This window comes from Phalangium opilio, unplaced genomic scaffold, assembly GCF_054372755.1.
Source record: "Phalangium opilio isolate 3A_F unplaced genomic scaffold, DU_Popi_V2 ptg000537l_1, whole genome shotgun sequence".
NCBI lineage: Eukaryota > Metazoa > Arthropoda > Arachnida > Opiliones > Phalangiidae > Phalangium > Phalangium opilio.
This window is the reverse complement of record NW_028324243.1, coordinates 2,486,711-2,505,371: the sequence shown is the minus strand read 5'-3', so window position 1 is coordinate 2,505,371 and position 18,661 is coordinate 2,486,711. Positions and strand designations below refer to the sequence as shown.

General features: G+C 41.2%; 1 protein-coding gene across 4 annotated transcripts in view; it reads right to left on the bottom strand.

Moving 5' to 3' along the window:
• LOC149588807 (uncharacterized) overlaps positions 1 to 18,417 on the bottom strand; it is a 28,298-nt gene extending 9,881 nt beyond the window's left edge. Inside the window, exons 1-4 of one of the 4 annotated variants that reach the window (XM_089862047.1) lie at positions 18,236 to 18,417; positions 11,944 to 12,027; positions 4,507 to 6,224; positions 2,827 to 3,077 (exon numbers count right to left, since the gene is read on the bottom strand). In XM_089862047.1, the coding sequence (XP_089718173.1) occupies positions 2,827 to 3,077; positions 4,507 to 6,224; positions 11,944 to 11,946 (1,972 nt within the window). In that variant the 5' untranslated portion in view covers positions 11,947 to 12,027; positions 18,236 to 18,417. Of the gene's footprint in view, positions 1 to 2,826; positions 3,078 to 4,506; positions 6,225 to 8,106; positions 8,505 to 11,943; positions 12,028 to 15,135; positions 15,893 to 18,235 lie in introns of those variants that run through there. The other 3 variants (XM_089862048.1, XM_089862046.1, XM_089862049.1) reach the window with 3 other exon arrangements.
• Between the last annotated feature and the right edge of the window lie 244 nt (positions 18,418 to 18,661).

Below are 18,661 nucleotides of genomic sequence, written 5' to 3'. Positions count from 1 at the left end.
TGCATATTTTTTCAGTTACATATATGTGTTCTCTATCAACTTATAACTTGTGCTATTTTGAGCGACAACTACAATTAAACCTCTCAAAGTACACGTGCGAGCTAAAATTCCTCAGTCAATAATTGGTCAAAAAACCAACCTCTTTAGTTCACGTTAAAATTTAAAACTGGACAAAGGCCTACTCCAAATTTTCTAAGAATTTTTTAAACCTCAAACTAATTTAATTTAAATGCAAGGATCATTCTTTTATTAAATAAGCGTGTAAAACAATTAATTTTTCCAATTAGAATCATGTAGCCATCTTCAATAATTAATTACTGTACGTGAAACCAACACGTATACGGTAGGTTATGTCGCTCTCGCCAAGAGGCGACACCAGAAGGAGCTCGAGTTCACTGCCAACTCTCACTGCCTCTAGCGGTGAGAGTTAGCACGAGAGAAATAACCCAAGAAGTCGGATGGGTGTTTGAATCAAAAAATAGAATGGCCTATTAATTTTGCATACAGCGACCTACGTGTTCAACCTCTCTGTAAAGCAGATCTGACGTAATGCTCTACGGAGACTGTCATTGGTCACCCAAGATCTAAAACATCGTCTGCTTCACGAGGAGGTATTAACTACGTAGGCTCCTTGACTACATGGTTCCATTTTAGAATGTTCATCACTTAACATGCCATTTCGAATAGAAGAAGGTATTGTAGTATGAACCTTTCCTTTAGGTATAGGCCTTTTCAGACGATACATTTTTTGACTGAGTCAACTTGAGTTGAGTAAAGTAGTTGACTTGTGCGAACAGAAGTTCGACAAGTTGAATTACAAAAACTCAACCTTTTGACCCACCTTTTTGAGTAAAAAGTTATATCGTCTGAAAAGAATTGTTTCTGATTTTGATAATTAAAAAAAAATGTTAGCTCCGAGGGGCGAGTCACTCGTGTATTCCGGAGTACACTTTACTCTGTATTACGATGTAGTATGGAAATTTTTGCGAGTAAATAGCATTGTATTACCAAGTGTAATATCGCGTATGGTATTACGTATTCCGGGGACACTTTCCGAAAGAGTGATTCACCCCTCGGTTAGCTCTATGGCTATTGCCTTTAACGGGAGTAATTTCGGTACAATGCAAATTTACTTCACAATTGGTCATATAACGATGTTTATTAATTTTATAATTTGATTTCTTTTTTCTCTAATGGTTTTGAAATACGGCATTCATTAGGCCTACAAGACGAGGCCCTAAAATCTTAGCTCGCACGTGTACTTTAGAAGCGAGAAGAGTCGTGTTAACATTATACAAGCCAATCCCCTTTTATTTTCGGTACTGTTCCCAAGTGGCAAAATTTCGTGTTAAATTTTTGATAGTTTATTTCTAGGTGTGTTTTATTATGAAAGAGGTGAATTGTGCAGGCGGGCTGGGCGGGCGGGCGAGTATATGAAACGCGGCCAAAAGAGGGAGGGAAGGAGTACGTCGACGCGAATTTAAAAATGGAAGATCTCAGCAATTCTGTCAGCGGGACAAACCCGCTTCTTAAATTCAGTTCTGATGACTACAGCTTAATCGCATTTGATGGGATAATGTTTCTCTAAATTCTTTTACCGGGACCGACACCATTAATCTGAATTTTTCTCTTTCTACAAAAATCTTGGATCTCATTTGAATTTGGTTAAGAACCCGAATTCTGGAGGGTTTTTGAGAAAATTTGACAGATGGCGCTATTGGGCTAAAAAGAAGTGCGTGCCGTCAAATCGGCGAAATTCCTTCTAGTCTAACATAGCCCACTCAATCACGCAAGCTGCTTTATAGCGTGGTGTTGCGCGTGATCAAGTGGGCTATGAATCGAACGAAATGCATTGCAATATTCTGTCACGTGATACAAAACAATATAGTTATTCTCAGAAGCCTTAGTGTGCTATTTGCCCATAGAGAGCTTTCAAATGGGATAGTAGTACGTGAGACCCTCCCAAGTCTTACCGCTGTTCTGGTAACCATATTGGCACATGGTCTCAGTTTCATTGCCGCTTTAAACCTACCAATATGGCAGCGTAAATTCCAATTGAAAGCTCTCTATAGAAGCAAAGCGGTACCAAACATGACCGCCTACTAGCAAAGCTAAGCCCGTGACGTTATCACGTGATACAAAACAATTTCTTGATTTCCACTGTTAAATAATCATATCCTAAAAATGGTGTTTTTTTTTCGCATTGTAAATAGCATTTTGCAGCGCCATCTATCATAGAAAATTTATGAAATTTTCATAACTGGGAAAAGTACCAAAAATTTAAAATGGTAGCTGAATTATTTTTAGTTTAATTTGGTTAGTGCATTATTAAACTACCAAGAAAGATCAGCGAACCCTTTTAGCCGCGTATAATTAAAAGATAAATATCGGCTGCTAGCGACCATAATGGAACGATTATTATAAAAGTTGATATACGCTGAAAATGTTATACTTTAACGACGCAACCTAATCTTCGATGATTATTAAAATAAAATTGAAAATAACATAAAAATCAGTAAGAATATGGCGGAAATCCCCATCATCGCTAAAGCTACAAAATAATTTAGTGGGAATTTCCTGGCATCGACCACCGAGTGTCTTTACGCTTTTTTTTTTTGTCTTATTTCTTTTTTTTTTCATTTTCGATAAAATGACTAAAAATATATGTATAGATATATTTATATAAGTAGGTAACGGAGAGATTTTGGTTTATATTTTTCGAATGATAATAGCGTAATAATATGATTTTTTTTATGGATGGCCGTAATTAGCCGTGTGTTTGAGTAGCTACCGCCGCCGCCGCCGTCAGAGCGCGGTACGACTCACCTCCGGCCATGGCAGCCCCAGCAGCGGCCACGGCCACAGCCGTCGCAACGGCGGAAGACGGGAAGGCGTGCTTTTCCCGCTGGTGCTGCTCCAGGATCGAGATGTCCGCCGTTCGGAAGTCGCAACGACTCAGTCCGCACTCCACCAGCCGTTGGTTATGGGTCAGGATGTTGTGCGTCTCCAGGTCGGATCGCACTTCGAACGTCTCCGAACAGACGCTGCAGGCCAGCAGTTTAACGCCGTTCGAATAGCTTTTCGTGCGAGGACCGCAGAAAAGAAAATAAGAAACATGAGGAATCCTACGATCTACCAGCCCCTCTTCTTAACCGTATTAATCTAAGACAAAGACCATTAAACACAGATGGACAGCACGTGATTCTTTTAGGGCATCGCCTCTCTGGCGCCATGCCGCGAGCAATATTGAAACTTTTTCCACTCAAAGCATAGCCATAACATAAGGCTTATGAGTCGAGTTTTGGGAATCTCCCGCTAGGGGCGACGACAGGCGATGACATTAGAAGAACGGGGGTTTTAGCTTATCATTCCAGTACATCTGTGTTTAATGGTCTTAGCTGTAAGCGCAAGCGTCTATGTAACCATTGCTACATATCAATAATTAAAATCAGGAATGAATCGAGATGCTGGAATGGCCAAGGGCAAACTTCTGCCTAAGGGTTGATGGTCATAAGGTTCAACTAATGTTGGTGTCATTTGAAATTCAATTATTCGTTTTCCATTAAAGAGTTGCCGAGAAACCAAGGCACGGGGGAGGGGCCGCCATATTAGGCTAGTTCCCTCGTGCCAAGAAGCAACGCCAGATGGAGCTGGCGTTCGCTATACGCGGGAGACTAGACTCACCGTGCGAAAACTGAGAGAAATAGGCGCGTTAACTGTGGAACGACTCAGGTTGGGTGGGATGCCAAAATTCGGGGGGGGGGGAATAGTCGGACTCAATTGTAATTGGTTCGTCTGCAGCCATTCTTGACCAATTACCAATGCGTTCGACTATTACTACCCCATTTTTGGCGTCCCACCCAACCTGAGCAGTTAGCGCGCCTATTTGTCTCAGATTTCGCATCCTCACACATCATCCTTGGACTCACAGTGCCGGTTGCGGCGCTTTTTGGCGTCAGGTAACTAGCCTAATATGGCGGCCCCTCCCCTGTGCTGTTTGCTATTCCTATGGCTTATCGCGTTGCCTACGTTAATCTTGACTAGCTATCGCTTAGAAGTTTGTTTGTGCCGTCAGTAGGCGATGGACAAGGTAAAAACTTCTACAGTTTTAAGGGAACACTGGGTGCTTTCGCTCTTAGCCATTCCAATCCCTCCATTCGTTCATGCTGTAACACTAATACCCATTGAAGAACCATTAGACACGGGTAACCTATCCTTTGCATGTATATCTTTTGATATATTCAGTGGCCTGGGGTTAATGCACGGTTACATGTTCTAGGACCCACCGCATTGAACGTTTTTATACCTTCATGGTGCATTCAGTGTAGGCAAATGGGAGAGCCCTACCATAACCCTGAACTTAAATGGTACGTGACATTATCAAGAACGGGATGTTTTCTATAGTCCCACTAATTTTCGTTGTACAAGCCAATGGGCGGGGAAATTACACCCGCGAATCAGAGGCAATTATTTCTAAGAAGTAAACGAAAGCGTTCCAAGACTTACTGTTTTTCCTTGACGTGCTGCTCGAGCGTCGATTCGTTGTCTGTAACGAAGCTACACTTGCTACACGCAAACTTGCTGTGGACTTTAAGAATGTGGGTACAAAGGCGTTCGGCACGCGCGGCTTTGTACTCGCACAAGGGACATGGAAAAGGTTTAATGTGCGTGTTCAAGTGTCGACGTAAACACCAACTGTCCACTCCCCTCCAGGGGCAATAGTTACACAGGAAGGTTTTAGGGGGTTTCTTCTTGGGGGGTTTGCCGTCCGGGTCTGGTTTAATCATGGATTGACTTCTGGAACCTTTACCGGTAGGTGGCGGGGCGGGAACGACGGTGCCCGCCATGTTATTGGCACACCAAGTGAAATTGTTCAAGGGAACGGCAGTGGCGATGGCGGAAGCGTTGCCACTGGTGACGACCCCGGTGTTGGCGGGCGTGGCCGGGGTGCTAGAGTTGTTGTTGCCGCCGCCGCTCAAGGAAGAACCGCCGCCACCGTTTTTGGCCGGGAATCTTCGAATCATGCTGATATCGTAGCGTTGGTCCTTGTGAATGCGGAAAAAATGCTTCTTGACGTGATCGGCGCGGTTGAAGACTTTGAGGCAGACGTAACAATGGAAGGGTTTCTCTTCTTTGTGAATGTTCTCGTGCCTGGCGTACAGGTCTCGGCGGTCCGTGGCGTACGGGCATTTGGGACACATGTATCGCTTCTCGATACTCTCGTAAAGATCCCCGTTCTGATCTCTCTGAGTCGACTCGACGCTGGCTTTGAGATTGTGTAGTAATTGCAAAATTTCGTCCAACAGCGGTTGACCTTTCCAGAGACTGTCGGGAACGTGATGCATGCCGTGGTGCTTACCCATGTGCATGCGCACGCAGCGCGACCACGAACTACTGTACGGACAATGAGGACACTGAAAGACTTTGGCGTTGGCGTGAGTGCCCAAGTAATGCTCCGCTATCCTCAACGAGAAACCCACCGTGTTACAAGCCACGCAACGAAACATTTTCGTGACGTGATTGTAGCTGGCGACAGGCGAATTGTCCCAGCTAAAACGCTGCTTGCTAACCACCCATTTCGTATCGGCGCCATTATTGTTACTCGCGCCAACATTGTTCGCGTCACCATTCTGTCCATTCGCGTTACTATTGTTGTTTTGACTGTTTTTGGACTGTTTATTCGACCTCTGTTGCGTTTGCTGCTGCTGTTGTTGCTGCTGTTGCTGTTGTTGTTGCTGCTGTTGCTGTTGTTGCTGCTGTTGTTGTTGTTGCTGCTGTTGTTGTTGCTGTTGCTGCTGCTGTTGTTGTTGCTGCTCCGCGTTTGTACTGACGGGTACAGCGACTAAATTAGCGGCGGAATTGGCATTGCCGTTTGAGGTTGGCACTACCCAGTTGTTATAGATGCCGTGATTAGCGGCGTACGGTGCCGTTGCTAAGTTTCCCGTTACGCTGGCCGTCCGCCACAACGCGCTGACGTGTTTTCCGATATTCTGATTGGTGAAGAGTCCGTCCGGTACACCCGTTAATCCGTAACTATACGATATAGGAGGATAGCTGGCTTCCATAGTCCGGCAACCGGGTCTTATCGACGGAAGTTGCCCCGCGTTAAAGTTCTGCCCGAGGGCCTGCAATGGGACGGACAGGTTTGCATCTGAGTGGTGAGAGACGACGTCTTGTTGGTTGCAAGTCCACCAAATTCCCGAATCTTCCTTCTTTATGTCCGCCTAGACGGGCAAAAACGTCCATAGTTAATGTCGAGTAATAACACAGGGTTCGGACGAAGTTTTTATATGGAAATTCCCTGACTTTTACAGCTTATCCCTGACCAAATTTTCCCAATATCCCTGATCATTCAAGTACGTGTTTACCAGAGCCCACTTCATAATTACACCTGGGCCCATATTTAGCATCGCTCGAAGCAATATATGGTTTGATATACCAAACGAAATCTCTGACCTATCCCTGACGTTTTAGGGAAAAAACTCCAAATTCCTGACTTATCCAACTTATCCCTGACCAAATTTTCTCAATATCCCTCACCATCTTAAGGCGTTTATCAGAGCCCACTTCATAATTACACCTGCAGCCCATATTTAGCATTTCTCGAAACCATCACGGTTTGATATACCAAACAAAATCCCAGACCTATCCCTGACGTTTTAGAGAAAAACTATAAATCCCTGACATTTCCCAAATTCCTAATTTATCCAGGTTCCGTATACAAACCCTGTAATACAGTTGATACGTTGATTGGTTAAAACCATTAAAATGGATAAAAAAATTCATGACTAGGCTTTTAACACTTTCTTTCAAAAATATGATAAGATATTTGCGCTTGTAAATTATATTCTTATTCAAACTGAACTTGTGTCTGAACTGACAACACTCGCGATGAAATTTTAAGTCCAGTAACTGAACAGTTTTTCTTATGTATAGTTTAAAAGTCAGGTTGCTCATAGGCTTGTCAACAAACTCAACAATGACTTATTAACGCGTTCCAATAGAAGATCTAATTTACAGTAATAAAACATTAAAATGAATCTAACTCTTAGACTACTGCTAGTAAGAAGTTTTCTCATTTCATTGAATTACTCCGTAACTGAACTAATTGCCGATTTTCAATTAAAAATTGCATGTGCAACGCTACAAAATCTGTAGAGTTCCTCTCACCACAAATTACAACTATTATAGAAAATAGCTGACTTTATTGTCCTCGAGCCACGATTAGCATTGGTTTAATATAACGTATACAAATTCCCTGACGTTTTGTGAGATATTTTGAATTTCCTACCGATTTCGGAAGTTTTGCAAAAAAAAATTCAGTTCTCGATTTATCGCCGACTTTTTGCAAAACATTTTAAATTCTTGACTTACGCGGGTTTAGCAGGTTATCCTGGTTGTGTCCGAACCCTGCTTTGACCGAGTCTAACCTAACTCTACGACTAAACATCAACAATTAAAGTAAAAGTTCAGGTAACACAACATTATACCTTTAAAAAAACGGCCTTTTTCTAAATATACAAGGAAAAATATTAAAAAATGATCTCTTATTACAAATAATTAGTACATTTAATTAGTCTTAAAAACGAGGACTACTGCGCATGCCGCCATTGGTTTAGTGGCGTCTGCTAAATGGACCACTTAGTCCTAAAGGGATTGATTGAATTCTCACAGGCTGAGTGAGGAAGGTAGGGCATAGCCCACTCAATCACGCGCGTAAGAGGTTCTATTTAGCAGACGCCACTAAACCAATGTCGGATGGCGCAGTAGACGATACTGGGTCTATTGAAAATGGTCTATTATAGAGTAATTTCGGTAGAGAGGGGGAGTGAACTTTGTATTCCCTTCGTTGGGGGAAACTTTGTAATAGGGACTTGGCAGTACTACGTCATGCAAACGTCAGGCTACCTTCCATTTATTTTTTTAATATTTAATTCCTTTTATATTTAGAAAAAGGCCGTTCTTTTAAGGTATAAAGTTATGTTACCTGAACTCTTCCTTGAAACAGTATGAAATTTCTAGAATGTAGCACATTTCTTTTTGACAAAAACACCAAATACATTTCTCGATTAAGGTATCAAAGAAGATATCAAAAACATGGCTTACTATGTAATAATACCTTCTGGGAAAGAGGGTTGAAAACAGGTGAAACTTCATAACGCGCTAGGTAAGCTATGGTACAATTGACGTCGTACCGCGTACGCGGTGTAACTATAATACCTGAGAAACGTCAAGGGAAACCAATCTTCGGAAGAAATATCCCATATATGGAGGGCATTTAAACGCGTACCGCCTACACCACGCGGGCACCCTCAGACACCCCACTCGTTCTATTTACCACCCACTTCGGAGGAAACAATTTTGGGCGGAACTGGCAGCGTCCGCCACGAAGAGAGTCTCCTCTCGGTTCACCCCACACCTTTCTTTCTTTGTGGTAGTAGTTGGCGCACCTCGCTCTTCCCGCGGTCGTCACCCGCCGCCTCTGCCTCAGTGTCTTCCCAAAAGATGGAGGTCCACCCGCGACAATCGCTTTCATCGAGCCCCATTCAAACCCCCACCCAACCCGCTCATAGCCGGGGAAGACGAGATGAAGGGAGAAGGACCTCTTTATACTCTTTTCAAGAGTGACGCTACAAGCTTACAAGCAGAAGCGAATAAAACCTCCTTGGAAGTGCAGTCTTCGCTTGAAGGAGAGCGGGATAGAGTGGAAACCCCAATAGAGAGCTTTCAGTTGGAGGAGGAGCTGAGTCTCGTGACATAATTTACGCTGCCATATTGGTTGGTTTAAAGCAAGAATGAAGCTGAGATCAACCAATATGGCTACCAGAACAGCGGTAAGACTTGGGAGGGTATGACGTACTACTATCCCATTGGAAAGCTCTATATGGGCAAATAAGGCTTCTGAGAATAACTATATTGTTTTGTATCACGTGACGGAATGTTGCATTGCATTCATAGCCCACTCGATCACGCGTAACACTGCTATAGAGCAGCAGCGTGCGTTGTCGAGTGGGCTATGTTAGATTAGAAGGAAGTTTCGCCATCTGTCGAATTTCCCATAAACCCTCCAGAATTCGGTTACTTAACCAAATTCAAATTAGTATATTAGATTTTTGTGCCATATTTATGGGTTTAAGCAGGAATGAACCTGTGACCACCCAATATGGCTACCAGAACAGCAGTAAGACTAGGGAGGGTGTGACGTACTACTATCCCATCTGAAAGCTCTCTATACCTAAAACGTTAACTCCGTATCCCCACCTACGTAACGGCATCATAGTCCTCCCAGCATCCTCAGCGGTTAGGTAGGGTCGTACTGTACGAAATTGTAAAGAACGCCCCCTCCATCTTAAAAATAGAAGCTAGTTCTCATACAAATAAAATGGCGCTACGCGGCAGCACTTAACAATCACCTATCGAAGGGTAAGGGCTTGCGCGAGGTACACTGAGAGAGTTGCGGTGCCGAGGGTCGCCCATCATCGTTTCTAATCCATCCAACCTAACTTATCCCTGGTCTTGGCGCACCACCATTCGTCACCTCTAGACACTGGACAGACTAGGGAATTATTAACCTGTGTGCCCTCTGGGAGAAATTTCGCAAGTTTCTTTCCCAAACCCAAGGGGTGATATCGTCAGTTCAATTCAAGTTAGTATCATACGTTGATATGTTCCATAAGCATGACACTTCCTACACCTCGCAATGCTCGAGCTACTTCCAGAACGACACTCGGTTAATTTTGCAGTCCATCTTCCTATTTAGTCTGTACTAAGCCTTTGACAGCGCCTGACCAGGCGTCGCTTTACCAGAATCTATGTCCTACGTCACTTCATGGCAAGCTCTCAGTAACCAGTGACAAACTTAAGGAACATATCTTATGAACTTATGATATCACCGATAGAACCCACTGTAGCCTTTTTGGTTTAACCCTATTCACTAATCAAGTGACAATACTATGACAACCTTGTTTACGACATGCGGATCCAAAGACGATAGATATTTCTTCAATTTGTTGGACTGGTAACGTTGAAGCCCTTGCTAACGTCTTTGGATTCACATACCGGATATCCCGTCTTAACCCTACTACTGTTCGCCTCTGGATGGAGGATATCACTAAGGTAAAAAATAGAGGGTTATGGCCAAGGAGGATGTATAAGATGGGAGACTCATTCTGGAATGGGGGGGGGGTGGTAAAAAAAGAGGCAGGTACCGCATACAGTGGCGCGCAACTCGACGCGCAAGCCGTTGGTAAAGGCGGCGGCGTACGTCACGTAATCGTTGTTGGAAACGAGGTATATTAACTATTATAAACTAGCTCATGAGTCATGAGGTTAGAGCAAGGAGGCTTGAACGCATGCGCGAGAACGTACGCTCTCTTGCCGTGAGGGGATGAGGTAACCATGGTAACCGGGGAATGGCTCAGTCCCGTTTTAGGAACAGGGTGTTACGTGCATTTTATCTGACTACGAGTCTCCCCTCTTGTACATTCTCCATGTTATGACGTTGCCATATATGAGAACGAAATAACACAATTATTTGTTAAAACGTGCGAAATTTCAAAATTGAAAACAAGGCTTTAAATTAAATTCCAATTTATATTCTAGAGTCCGTTGCATTGGATGTAAAGGGCTTTTCTATAAGTAGAATAATAATCTAAAAAGTTAAGAGTCTTTTAAAAATCCTCATTTTTCGGGAACAGGGTCAGAAATAAGCACGGGACACAGGACATTGTCCAATAAACATTTAAAATGCCCCATAATGGTCACTGGACAATTGACCAACAAATTTTTCCGAAATTTTGATAGCTTAACTATGAAATTTCGAAACTATTTTTGCACACTCCAGTGGACAATGTCCTATATATTTTCCAGTTAAAGGGGGTATCACTGGACACATGTCCTATAAGCATTTAATTTCAAACTCCGTCCCTGCTCGGGAAAACACCAATACCGAAATTGGTTGAACTGAACCGTTACGTATGTCTAACCATGGATGGATTAAAGATATTCGCTTCTAAGGAGATTATTATTGTCTTCTGTTAGAAGTTTCTCAAAACCGGAATTAAAAGAAAACCTACGTATAAGAATAGTTGACATATACAAAATAAGGGCACACTTAAATTATTAAATTGAAGCAGGAATTTTCGAGGTGGATTCTACTACATACAATATTTACAGGAGTAAATAAAAAATAAAAAATGGCGAATAGTAAATAGTAAACATTAATCGGGCCTACGACATCAAACTGGCAATTAAGGCAGGTAATGTTTGTCGAGTTTTGTCAAAGGTCATTTTACCAATAAGCACGTATAAAGAGAGCCAAAGAGGGAAGGTAACTATAACAGCACAGCCCAATATCTCTCGCACGCGCACCTACCTCGACGCACAACAGCCGATGAGCCAGACGGCACGGTGTCAGTTAAGAACATTCCCCTTCCCCAAATTCTCCGATTTTTCACCCTCTGTCTTTCTCTGTTGGGCCGATTGCGCATGTGCCGAACGGTTTTGAAAAGGGGGGGGGGTGATAGAGAATTTGGTGACCTAATCAGGGATTTCGCCGTCCCCGTCAGCAACGTCATCAAAACGAAGTTTAAGTGAGCAGCCAATAAGATAATTTTTAAACTTTTCGTTACGTTACGTGTTGGAGGGAGGGGCTCTATACTGGTCTATGAGTCGGACTGAAGTAAATACTAACCGTTCTCCATTCCTGCTTCTAAAATTAAACCTATCCCTGACCTAACCAATGTGAAATTCCCTTTTATGACGATTATTTCTGACTCTTTCAGGTACTGTGACAACTCTTTGTTGTTAAGTTTCGTTTAATGGGGAGAGGGGGGGTCGGTTTGCGGTGATACAATGCCCGCGTTTATCTCCCCTCAGTGAATCTTTGTAGAATTTGATAGATAAAAAAATCGAAGGGTGACTAAATACACCCCAAGTGCTTACCATTCCATATCCCAGAAATAAAAATTTCAGTTTCAAAATTTGGCACTCTGCATTCTTTCAAAAGTTCAAAACACCTTCATTTAACTAGATCGGCAAAACAAAACAGAAAACGTTATGCAACAAAAGGTTCACAATATTAATTAAAATAAAATTAAATTAAAATATATACTCAACATCAAAATTAAAAGCAATTCAATACTATTTCAAATAAAAAAATTGGCAATTCGTGTTTTACAAGTCTGACATTAATGCGAACACGATCAATACGAGGAGGGGTTAACCACTTTCAAATTCCTTGTACCAAAAGTATATAGATATAAAAACAAAAAGTACACTTTATTAACAATCCCTGTTTTTGCCTGTAGACGAAATGTAAACGGAGAAGCAAACTACCCTCCAGTCTCAACCCCCTACACGAATTAACCAATCAGGGACAGCTTCAAACGTTAAATTTTGGTACTAGAGCTAGCATCTGCTACTTTGTTAGCCTATTCACGGCTTGTTACCTGTGCCACGGTCGGGACGGTAAGGTTATCAAGCGCAGAGGGGGTCGACACTATTCTTTTGGTAAAGGAGTTAGGGCTTCTCATATTACAAGGCGCGAGAAAGTTTCAACGAAGTGTACTTTTTTATATCTATATATTTTTTGCTTATACGGTGATTGAAGTAATATTTATGGATATTGTGGACAATAATTAAAATTTTTAATTAAACTAATTTATTAAATATGCACATATCTCATTAAAGCGACATTAAAACATTTAGTTGATTGGAACTAAGTGAATCAAACATGATGACTTTTGAAAAATAATAATCATAAATGGATACTAAAACGCTCCAAGGGGTTTTACGCCACGAGTGATGATGTGCTAGAACTATGAATTGATAGTAGCGTATAAAATTATCATAAAATCTTTTTTTTTTAACTTAAAGCGTTTTTACCCCTCCGAGTGACGATGACGAAACGGAGAGGTATTACACTGGACGTATCTGTGTGTGTGTGTCTGTCTGTTACCGCGTTCGCACTTGATAAATCAGAGCAAAATACTTCTGATTTAATCGCAGACGAAGTTCAGTGAAAACTATCTAATATTAACCCAAAATCAAACTGATTCAATTCGTGGCGCGAGGTGCCAGGCACTTAATTAGTGAAATCGTTGTACACTGTACACCGATTTCGCATTTGCAATAGTCGTACGGAGAATGTGAAAGTGATTAACCCCTCGATCCAAAGGGATTTAAATATGTCCCGATCTGACTAAATTTGGATCTCAAACTTATCGCCTCGTGTAATATGTGCACATTTAACAAAACGTTACGCGTTTAAATTAAAAACTGAAATAGTTATAATAATTAGGCTTAGTTTTCATTAAAAATTTCATTAAGTCAGACTTATAATAATGCAATTTCTAATTTGATAAGTTTAAAGATAAAATTAAAAAACTAAAACGAACAAAGAAGTAAAGCGTATAGGAAACATTTAGGGTCAAAAGTGTGAAACAAAGAGGCAAAAAACAGATGCGAATCGATTGGCAACCAAAAATCAAAAGTCATTGATTACTTATACGGGGTATAGTAGCACCTAAAAACTAACACGATTAAAAAGTACGAAAACCTTTCTATCTTAAAGAAAATGTTCAAGTAACATAGCTTGTTATATATATACCTTAAAGGGAGGGTGAAGTGGAAAATCGAGTGATTTTTTAATCGATTCTTCTTCTAATTATAAGACCAGTCTGCACAGTGAAACCTTCAGGAAATACTTCCGAATGATTTTAAAATTCAAATTGGGTTCCGATTTTAAGAATAATTTGAAATAAGCCCCTCCGACCAATCGCGCCACGTCCTGCCTTTTTTTTTAATAAAATTCTCGTGGCACGTTCCGTGTCGAATGAAATTTATCGCGAGATTTGATAAAATTTGCGCGCGATGTGACAATCGTGGCGCGAGACACGGAGCGTGCCACGAGAATTTTGTTAACAAAAAGGCAGGGCGTTACGCGATTGGTCAGAGGGGCTTATTTAAAATTATCCTTAAAATCGGAACCTAATTTGAATTTTAAAATCATTCGGAGACTGTATTTCCTGAATGTTTCACTGTGCAGACTGGTCTTATAATTAGAAGAAGAATCTATAAAAAATCACTTGAGTTTCCACTTCACCCTCCCTTTAAAATAATGATTGGCCTTTTTCTAAATATAATTGGAATTAAATATAAAAATGGATAAATGATCTCTAATTACAAAATAATTAGCATTTAATTAGTCTTTAAAACAATCAAGGACTACTGCGCCACCCGCCATTGGTTTAGTGGAGTCTGCTAAATCGAACCTCTTACACCATAAAGGGATTGGTTGAATTCTCAGAGCCTGGGAGAGGTAAGGGTAAGGTAGGTTCGATTTAGCAGACGCCACTAAACCAATGGCGGGTGGCCCAGTAGTCCTTGATTATTTTTAAGACTAATTAAATGCTAATTATTTTGTAATAAGAGATCATTTATTTTTTTTTTTTTTTAATATTTGATTCCTTTCATATTTAGAAAAAGGACGTTCTTTTAAGGCATTATGTTATGTTACCGGAACTTTTCCTTTAAAATAATTGATTTTAGAAATTACAGGCCAGTTTATAGCGAGGGGCTACTCACTTCCCCAAAAAATGTACACCAGATTTCTTATTTCCAAATATTTCCGATTTATTTCTATTATTTTTGTATTTCTTTATTTCCCGATATTTCTCCTAAAATTTCCAATATTTTCACTATATTTCCTTTAAATTTCCAATATTTCGATCATTCCTTCGTATTTCTAATATTTCTCAGTATTTCTATTATTTTCGTATTTCTTTATTTCCCGATATTTCTCCTAAAATTTCCAATATTTTCACGATATTTCCCTTAAATTTCCAATATTTCCATTATTCCTTCGTATTTCCAATATTTCCGATATTTCTCATTATTTCTTAATATTTCCGATATTTCTCATTATTTCCCAATATTTCCGATATTTCTCATTATTTCAGATATTTCCCTATATTTCCGATATTTCCCTATATTTCCGATATTTCTCAATATTACGATATTTCTCGAAATATTGAAATATATTTCTTAAGGCTTGTACACCGTATTTCGTAAGTGGCTAGCCCCTCGGTTTATAGTAAACTGCATTTTAATTTAAAATTCTTCGTCTTACGATACCTAAACTATGACGTCATATCCTGTCCCGAGTCTCGTTCCGTATTGGCTAAGAGGAGTGTTTTTAAATTCCCATTCTCCTAGAATGAATGCTAAGCCTTGGTCAAATCTGAAACCATCAGTCTGTCAAGCATTTTGCACTCAATGGCTATTTTCAAAAGCTCATAAGATACGTTCTCCGTAAGTTTGTCACTGGTAACTTAGAAACTGGAGCTTGTCATGAAGCGAGTGACGTAGGTCATAGATTAGATAGGTAAAGCGACTCCTGGTGAGGCGCTGTCAAAGGCTTAGTACAGACTAAATAGGACCTAGATGGACTGCAAAACTAACCGAGTGTAGTCTGCAATTCTCGCTTGTCGTTCTCGAGCTGTAAGTCTCTAACATTACGAAGTATAGGTAGTGTCATACTTATGGAACATATCACTTATGCTATTTTCAATATCCGGTTTCAGAACTACCCTATCCCCTCTCACGAACGTGTGACGTCACTAACCCTGGGGGGAAAAGAACTTCCCGCAAAATTCAGGGGCTTGCTAAAATTTAAATTAGGTTTGAGGTGCTACTACTCCTTTAAGAAAATCCAAAAGGTTACGTAGTCATACCAGAATGCCATAACCACATAAAATGGGTAAAAAAAATGAAACCCTAACACTTCATTTTCACTTTAAAATTATTTCTCTTCAAATAACTTGAAAGATTAAAGAAATTTTTCCAAGAAAATAAAATTATTAAAAAGACTTTGTTTATTTTAAAACTAACCACTCGAAGCAAAAGTGTATAGATATGAACACAAAAAGTACACTTCATTAACAGTTCCCTGCCTTTGGATGTAGACGACATATAAACTGAGAAGAAAACTACTACCCTCCTCTCAACCGCGTACTGGAACCAACCAATCAGGGAAGAGCTTATTGACGTCATAGGTTCATAGAAAGTAGCACGTGATGCAGGCGATCCAAACGTTTATTTTTGGGTACTAGAGCTATAGCATCTGCCACTTTATGAGCCTATAGAGCTATTTCAGAAGCCTTAGTGTGACGTCACCCATGAAATTTGCCCATAGAACCAATGGGAACTAACCAATCAGGAAGGAACATCTTGACGTCATAGGTTCATAGAAAGTATAATACATGATGCTGGCGATTTAAACGTTAATTTTGGGTACTAGAGCTGCCACTTTATGAGCCTATTCACGGCTTGTTCCCTGTCTCAAGGTAGGGGGGGGTCGACACCATTCTGGGATATCGGAGGCCTTCCAGGGTTCATACAACTTTTGGAAAAAAAATTTCCCTGATATTTCCAGGTTTTTCCCCATATACTTCCCTGAGTTTCCCAGAGTTTTCCCGTATATGGAGTATCCTATGGAGCAAATGTTAACGAAGGAGGGGGGGGGGCAAATAGAACTATTTCATAATCAAAGGACATCGCCGTATCTCTAATATAACCAGAGTTATGAGCCTCCAAGTATAGTGTAATGTTAATCCTATGGAGGGAATATTCACGAACATTTTGCTTAATGACTCGGCCACTGTTTGACGCAAATTTCCCTGAATTTTCCCTGAGGTTTTTGTCAACTCCCTGATTTTTCCAGGTTTTCCCTGTTTTTCAGGTTTGTATGAACCCGGCCTTCTTATATTACACGGCGCGAGCATGTTTGAACGAAGCGTACTTTTTGTTTTTATACCTATATACTTTTGCTCAAAGTACCGATTTTCGACACTAGGCGGTGTTAGCATCGAAAACATGACGAAAGCCGTCGCCGACTGTCGTCGTTGAGTGGAGGAGGGAAAATTGGTAATCGATAACGATAACGGCGTCTTTCTATACTTCAAACTCATCATATCAAAATTGAAACTAAAATTCCCATCGACGTTTCATTTCAAAATCTACCACTATAAGTTTACATAAAACATACACTAAATCCTATCCAATCGCGATAACGTTAAATACGATTCAACTTAAGATAACTAAAGTTATATATTTCCCAAAATTAAGCGTGATTCATTATGAAAAACCTCGTCGTAAAATAAGGGAAGATACGAAACAAAGAAAAGCAAACACAGTTGGGCAAATTCGAAATATAATATCCGTTATAGACAATGACCTTCAAGAAGCGGTTGCCTTTAGTCAAAACAAGCCGTCACGTATTCGCTTTATTCATTCATTAAACGGGTAGCGCCGAATTAAAACGGAACGGACTATTTTCAAGGTCAGACGCTAATCGATTTTGGCGGGAAACGACCGACATAATGTACGAGTGTTTCGCGCCTAATTTCCATCAGTGTACGAAGCAAAAACTTGTAGTGTAAAATATAAATTTCGATTTTAGAAATTCTCCGTGTCCATACACGTTAATTTTCAAATTTATAATAATAATACTTTGTTTAAATCAAAGATATTTAACACTACAGGCAATGTACAGAAATGGAAATTTTTGCGGCATCAACACTTATTAGAATATAATCCGAGTGTACTGCGCTAAAAAACACTAGAACGGAGACATAACAGAAGAAGGGCGGCCTCTGTTTCAAGGTTTCTATTCAACCATCTTAATCCCGAGTCTACTACCGTTACTAGAGACGTCGGGAAATTTAGCGGGAAATCTGGCTTGGCGTCAAAACTAAGCCACTGCCTATTAATAAGAACCGCTAAGGCTAGAGAAAAGTGAAACTGCGAAAACGATAGTTATATTAGAGAGAGAGGTAAAAAGATGCAAATAGAAACCGCGATAGTATAGTAGTGTAGGAGAGGGGTAAAATGCCAGCGGGAAAAAAAAAGTCTGGGAGCGTCGAGATTCTGGAGAAATGGCGAGCGATTGAAGAATGAAGTCAAAGTAGTCGGCCGCGCCGGAAAACGCGATACGACGAGAAGGAGGATAGATTGAAGCGGGAGAAGAGGGAGGGAACTTGGGGGCCATGATGGAGAAAAGCCCGGCCGCCCGACCCGCCGCGATCGCTCCCCGTTGTCTTCCGAGGGAGTTGGGCGGACGGGCGGCGGGGGGAGATTCTCGGGAAAGCGAGGGAATCTTCCGTCGAATAACGGAGGCGGACGCGGACAAAGAAAGTTGCCACTTTTTACGCGGGCAAAAATCGGCGTTTCTTACCTTTTCTTTATCCTAATTAATCCGGTTAAGCCTAAAGTCGTCCGGGTTAATTCGTAATTTCCAATCGGCGATTGACAGGCCGCCGGACTTTAGCGTTTTTAAAAATTATTCGTCGCCGTTTTTGGGGACTGCGCGGGTTGTTCTCTAGTAGTAGGTCTCCCGACGCCCTCCACCCAACACGGCCCACCGCGAATACGAGGAGTAAGTACGGCGCGGCGTCAGACTGGGAGGAAAGCAGGGGGGTGGGTGGTAACGAGACTGGGAGAGAGAACCGAGACGAAGGAAAGAGACGGGGAGGGAAAGAAGGGAAAATAGGCCCTGCTGATGTACGCTAGCGGAGACTGGAGAAAACGCGGGCCGTGGCGGCGGCTGACGTCAATATTGGTCACGTGACGTATATAGGATTAGAGATAGTGTAGGGCGGCT